The sequence below is a fragment of the Nelumbo lutea genome, chromosome 3 (genome assembly GCF_056320005.1).
Source record: "Nelumbo lutea isolate HS-2025 chromosome 3, American lotus-T2T, whole genome shotgun sequence".
In the NCBI taxonomy this organism is placed as follows: Eukaryota; Viridiplantae; Streptophyta; class Magnoliopsida; order Proteales; family Nelumbonaceae; genus Nelumbo; species Nelumbo lutea.
The window spans coordinates 6300469-6307474 of NC_142686.1; the positions used below are offsets into that span (position 1 = coordinate 6300469).

Below are 7006 nucleotides of genomic sequence, written 5' to 3' on the forward strand. Positions count from 1 at the left end.
AATTTTTTTAAATTTCATTTATTTAAACGAATTAAATCCGAATCCGGTCCAAAGTCCAATATATTGGATTTCGGATGATTTGAAGTCTCAATAATCACTTAAATTAGATTGAGTTTAGAATTGGTTGGATCTGATCTCAAATGACCTCGATTACACCCAATATCCATGATCCCTTTTTCTAGATATAGATCAGATCGAGATCAAATCAGTCCCACACAAGATTACCCCCACAACATCCCATAATACATCCGGCTGTGCATTGAAAATATTTCTCGATAAAAATACCTAAAAGATGTCATCGTCATCGGAAGATATTTCTAATAAACGATGGAGATGTAGGGCGTCGTGGGGTCGGGGCAATCTTCTGGGGGGGCTGATTTAACTCAGATCATTTATATATGATTATAGTTTTACCAAATTGGTCGGCATCAGAAAGCCAACCCAACAATTTTACAGAGATTTGGAAATGGGGAAAGAAATCAACTGGATTTAGAGATCATAAGATGAACTTTGCACTTACCTGGAAAAGGTCCAACCAAAATCTATAATGCTTGAATTAACCAGTTCAGCCAATGTGGTTCAATTGCTGACCCCACTACAATCCCGGTTTGCCATCAGTGTCTCGACTCTCAACACTCGAGTATTAGGCGTTCAAATGGGCTACAGGTGCCCATATTGGGAATTGGGATGAGTGAAGATATTTCCAGAATCCAAGTTCTGGGCCTTCTCGATGGGCTTGAGCCCTGTGGGCCACGCAATCACTGAAGCAAGTCTCCCTTGTAAAGCGGTTGCCATTGTTTGACCGTTTGAGGTCTCTTCCTTGCGCGGTGCGTCGCGGTTCCTTCTCCCGCTCTTGTTCCCCAAGCAACAACAAAAATGGAATAGAGCAAATAATAAAAAGAGAAAGTCAGAGAAATAGAAAGAGCGAGAGAGAGGATCGCCATTTAAAAGCACATTCTTTCCCTTTCAGAGACGCCAAAAAGAGAGAAAGACGAGACTCATTGGCATTCATTTTTTCTCTCACAGGTATTTCATCTACTTGTTGGATTATTATTTTATTTCAATCCAACTGCTAAACCGTTTACTTCTCTTATTGGATTATTCGATTTGAATTCGGCTCGGTTCCATTCCCAGTCGGGAAGATACCTGTAGGGGTTGGACCCAGAGTCTCGTTTTGTTTACGATTATGAGCTTTCAACCCCGTCATGATCGAAGGGACGGATCCCGATTTTATGCTCGTAATGCTCGCCAAGAGTGGGTTCCTAGAGCATCCATTGCTACTGCTGTGAACCCATCGTCCAGTTTTAATTCAAACCCTAATGGCAATGGTGGAGACTTCAATCATGGTTCTGCACCATCGGAGAGTCGGCGTAGAGGTGGCGAGTTTGTCCGGAGAAGTTATGTTGCTCGACCTTCCAATTCGCGGAGGGAAGTGGAGAGTCATGCGGCCAATGGATTGAACGTGCCGCAGCTTGTGCAGGAAATTCAAGATAAGCTCATCAAGGGGACCGTCGAATGCATGATCTGTTACGATATGGTGCGGAGGTCAGCGCCAATATGGTCGTGCTCCAGCTGTTACTCCATTTTCCATCTCAACTGCATCAAGAAATGGGCTCGTGCACCGACTTCTATTGATTTGTCCGTAGACAAGAACCACGGCTCAAATTGGCGGTGCCCTGGTTGCCAATCCGTGCAGCTCCTGAGCTCCAAAGAGATTCGATATGTTTGTTTCTGTGGAAAGCACCCCGATCCTCCGTCCGATTTATACTTGCCGCCACATTCATGTGGAGAGCCGTGTAGGAAGCCTCTGGAGAGGGAAACTCCGGGCAGCGGCGATATCAACCATGATCGCTGTCCCCATGTTTGTGTTCTGCAGTGCCACCCGGGTCCATGTCCTCCTTGTAAAGCTTTCGCCCCGCCACGCCTGTGCCCTTGCGGGAAGAAAACAATCACCACGAGATGCTCCGATAGGAAGAACGTACTTACTTGCGGACAGCATTGCAATAAGCCGCTTCAATGCGGGCGTCATCGTTGCGGACGGATTTGCCACACGGGACCATGCGATCCTTGTCAGGTTCTGATAAATGCCTCATGTTTCTGCAAGAAAAACATGAAGGTTGTTCGTTGTGGAGAGGTGGCCGTGAAGGGTGAAGTAGCAGAAGACGACGGTGTTTTTTCATGTAATTCTACTTGCCAGAAGAAGCTTGGTTGTGGAAATCATGTTTGTGGAGAGATTTGCCATCCTGGCCAATGCGGGGATTGTGAGATGATGCCGTGGAGGATTAAAACCTGCTGCTGTGGTAAAACAAAATTAAAGGAGGAAAGGCAGAGTTGTTTGGACCCAATTCCCACCTGTTCGCAGATATGCGATAAGCTCCTTCCTTGTGGAAGTCACCACTGTAAGGAGGTTTGCCATGTCGGAGATTGTGCACCTTGTTTGGTTATTGTGAACCAAAAATGCCGTTGCGGGTCTTCTTCTCGTACCGTTGAATGCTACAGAACAATGGAAGTGAAGGATAGATTCGTATGTGACAAGCCTTGTGGACAAAAGAAAAACTGTGGGAGGCATAGGTGCAGCGAGAGGTGCTGCCCTCTCTCCAATTCTAAGATTCGGATCTCAGGTGATTGGGACCCACACTTGTGCTCGATGGTCTGTGGAAAGAAGCTCCGGTGTGGGCAGCATTCTTGTGAGGCCCTCTGCCATAGTGGCCATTGCCCACCTTGCCTTGAAACCATATTCACGGATCTCACTTGTGCTTGTGGGAAGACTTCGATCTCTCCTCCGCTACCTTGTGGCACACCTCCTCCTTCATGTCTGCATCCATGCTCGGTTCCTCAGTCCTGTGGTCATTCTTCTTCACATAGCTGCCACTTTGGAGACTGCCCACCTTGTTCAATTCCCGTGGCAAAGGAATGCATAGGTGGGCATGTGGTTCTCAGGAACATTCCTTGTGGATCGAGGGATATACGATGTAATCAGCTCTGTGGTAAGACTAGACAATGCGGCATGCATGCCTGTGGAAGAACATGTCATCCGCCACCTTGTGATTCTTCCTGTGTGCCTGCTTCTGGTTCTAAGTCATCTTGTGGGCAAGTATGTGGTGCTCCAAGGAGAGATTGCAAACATACATGCACTGCTGCTTGTCATCCATCGACACCCTGTCCTGATCTAAGATGTGGTTTCCCTGTGACAATCACTTGTTCTTGTGGACGAATAACTGCAACGGTCCCTTGTGATGCTGGAGGGGGCTTTCACGTTGATACCATATTTGAAGCTTCTGTTATTCAAAAGTTGCCAGTGCCTTTTCAACCTGTTGAAGCAAATGGCAAGAAGGTCCCTCTGGGCCAGAGGAAGCTTGTTTGTGATGATGATTGTGCTAAGATGGAGCGCAAACGAGTCCTTGCAGATGCTTTCAATATTACTCCCTTAAACTTGGATGCCCTTCATCTTGGTGAGAACTCCACTGTTTCTGATCTGCTTGCAGATCTGTTTAGGCGAGACCCAAAATGGGTATTGTCTGTTGAGGAGAGGTTCAAGTTTTTGGTGCTTGGGAAGACTAAAGGAGTTACCACAAGTGGTTTAAAGGTTCATGTTTTTTGTCCAATGCTGAAGGAGAAGAGAGATGCTGTAAGGCAACTTGCGGAGAGATGGAAGCTTTCAGTTAATGCAGCTGGGTGGGAGCCAAAGCGGTTCCTAGTGGTTCATGTTACACCCAAGTGTAAATTATCACCTCGAGTTCTTGGAGCCAAGGGTTCTGTTCCTTTAAACGTCTCCCATCCATTGGCCTTTGATCCCTTGGTTGACATGGATCCAAGGCTTGTTGTGTCTCTTTTGGATCTTCCAAGGGATGCCGATATAAGTGCATTGGTCTTGAGGTTTGGTGGAGAGTGCGAATTAGTTTGGTTGAATGATAAAAATGCTTTGGCTGTGTTTAGTGATCCTGCCAGGGCAGCAACTGCTTTAAGGCGGTTAGATCATGGTTCAGCATATCATGGTGCTTCTATGGTTCTTAACAATGGTGGTGCATCAGTGTCATCTTCTGGTGCCAATGCATGGGGAGCAACAGGAGTTGCCAGGGAAGTTGCAATAGTTGCTGGTATGAGGTGTAATTCATGGAAGAAGGCTGTTGTGCAAGAACCCAATTGGGGGGAAGATTCTTGGGGTGGTGAAGATTGGTCCCATGGTGTGACTAATATGCAGTTGTCTGTGTGGAAAGGGAAGGAAACTCCAATTGCTGTTTCAAGCAACCGGTGGAACATTCTTGATCCTGATGCACTTCCCACATCAGCCACTACCTCCTTGGTTGGACATGAGGATAAGAGTAACCATGGTATATCAGGTTCTTCCACCACAGATCTGGAACCGGATGCATGTGGCTCAAATTCAATGGGACATCCTAGAAGGGGTCTTGATGAAACAGAGCTGTCTGAAGTTATAGATGACTGGGAGAAAGCTTTTGAATAAGAGATGATGAGACGTAGGATACAAGGGAAAAGAAGGAAGTAGATATGAATATGCATTCATAGTAGTAAATAATTTACTTGATTGGGTTATTATATGCTTTGACGGCTTCAATTCTGTTTTTCAAGGTAAATGTACTGTGGCAGTTCAGGGGATAAAAGTATACTAATATGGAATTTCGTTGTGTAAAGCCAATTATACCAATTTTGGATGAAGAATTTCATGGTGCAAGTTTTGGTTCTGAATTTTGATTGGCCTTTTGTGTTCTTCCATTTTATTTGTATGTGTGTGAGGCTTATAATTTGATGACTCAGAAAGATTAATGCAAAATTTGGATATACTTCTTCCATTAGGTATGTATTCTGAAGATTCTTATCCAAGTCTATAAATCCATCAGCTGTTAATCATATTTTATCATCATCATTTGATGTGAAATCAAAGCATCATAGAATGAGATAATAGAGAATATCCAATCATATTACAATCATTATATCACACGAGCAAGGCCATAACTGGGACATGGGATTCTCTGGATATTCCAAGTCCTTGTGCTTCTCAGACATCATCAGTGAAAGGAATTAAAAAAAGCATGCAATTGGTAGGAGTCTTTGGCAGGGAAATGGCTGTTTGGGGTTCTATTTGTAAGCTTAGGGGCATGTTCCTTGGTGATTTAACCTTGCCTTCACTTAGTCATTTGCATTCTTCTTCCTTTCTGAAGTATTTTTCTCTGTTATACTAAGTACAACATTTGGGAAACGGTGCTACTATCTCTCTCACTTATAAAATAATCAACCCAGACAGATAAGGCTCAAAGAAAAATAAAGAAACAAGTAAGAAAATAGAAAACTAAATTGATGAGCTAGTTCAAAGATCATAAGAAAAAATGAACTTGGCCACAATTGCTGAACCACAGCAAGAGCAGATTTATAAATTAACATGTTCACCAATATCTAGATCCTAGTTTAAGACAAATGTCATGTTGAAAGATCAGTGAAGAGGTACTGATATTTTCTTTTTTCTTTTTTTTTTTCCCTTTACTAACAGGTACCCAGTTGATCCCTATTACAGGATATGGGATTTAGACCTAGATAGAAGACAGAACTATCTTGTGGGGGTTGCTCCTGGCACAGAAAGAATCAATACCTCCAAGAACATAGACATAAGAATGCATGAATTCCCACCTGTTAAAGTAATGCAGACTGCTGTTATTGGCACCAAAGGGAAACTCAGCTACAGGTTAAATCTTGATGGTTTTCCTACTAATGCTCGAGTTTATGCATATTTTGCTGAAATTGAAGATTTGGCTAAGAATGACACTCAGAAATTTATTATGCAGCGACTTCGAGTGCCAGGTTATAACAGTATCATAGTAAACATTATTGAGAATTCCAATGATAGTAAACATTATCATAGTAAACATTATTGAGAATTGTAGGTTATAATAGTATCAAGTACATACTTTTCTCTGTGAGATGAAGATCCCTTGCTTGGATTTTGCAACTTCAATTTCTAAGAAGTATTTGAGCTCACCAAGATCTTTGATCTCAAATTTTTGTTGCAATGGTTTTTTGAGATCATCAATTTCCCCCAGATCATTTCTTGTAACCACTATATCATTCATATACACAATTAGAATTGACACCAAAGAATCTCTCCTCTTTATAAAGAGGGTGTGATTAGATTGGGTTTGAGTGTATCAAAAACGGATAAGTGCCCCTCTGAATCTATCAAACCAAGCCCTAGGTGATTGTTTCAGGCCATATAGAGATTTTCTAAGTTTGCACACCTTTCATTTACCAACATTTTCGTAAAAGCCTACTGGAATGTCCATATATACCTCATCCTGTAAATCACCATTGAGGAAAGCATTTTTAACATCAAGCTGAAAGAAGAGCCATGAATAGGTGCCTGTTAGAGATAAAAGAATACGAACTGAACTCATATTAGCTAACGGTGCAAAAGTTTCCCGATGATCAACACCATAAGTCTGAGTATACCCTTTTGCTACCAACCTTGCCTTGTACCTCTTTATTTTGCCATCGACCCTATATACTTCACTGTGAATACCCATCTACATCCGACTGTCTCTTTGTCTGGGGGGAGATCAACTATTTCCCAAGTTTAGTTTTTAACCAAGGCTTCCATCTCTTTTTGCATGGTTGTTTTCCACTCAGGTTTCGAGAGAGCCTCAGTAACATTCCAGGGTATAGACACAAAATCCAGGGAAGAAAGGAAAGCTTGGTAGGAGGGTGATAAGGCACTGTAGGAAAGATGGTGTGAAATGCAATGGACTATACACTTTCTCTTCCCTTTGCGAAGTGTAATGGGAAGGTCAATGTCAGTGGGATCAGCTACAACAATGGTGTTAGGTACAAGAACATTATAATTAGAAAGCATAACAAGCTCAAGCTCAAGAGGAATACCTGGAACCGTATTTGTTGAATTTGGAGTTTCAGAAGGACTGATAGAGTGGTGTGGGTTGAGGATGTGTGGAGTCAACCATCGTCTGCCGGCACTGGTATTTCTATGAGGCTGTCCATAGTG

General features: G+C 42.9%; 1 protein-coding gene across 1 annotated transcript; it reads left to right on the forward strand.

The window, feature by feature from the left end:
• The first annotated feature begins 826 nt into the window (after window positions 1-826).
• LOC148862597 (NF-X1-type zinc finger protein NFXL1-like) lies at window positions 827-4814 on the forward strand. The gene is made up of 2 exons (XM_088975081.1): window positions 827-1026; window positions 1135-4814. The coding sequence occupies exon 2, from the start codon at window positions 1187-1189 to the stop codon at window positions 4463-4465; it is 3279 nt and encodes a 1092-aa protein (XP_088831207.1). The 5' UTR covers window positions 827-1026; window positions 1135-1186; the 3' UTR covers window positions 4466-4814.
• The last annotated feature ends 2192 nt before the right edge of the window (window positions 4815-7006 follow it).

What these genes read in the sequence shown, in the direction of transcription:
- LOC148862597 (XM_088975081.1), top strand. Translation starts at nt 1,187, where the DNA reads ATGAGCTTTCAACCCCGTCATGATCGAAGGGACGGATCCCGATTTTAT.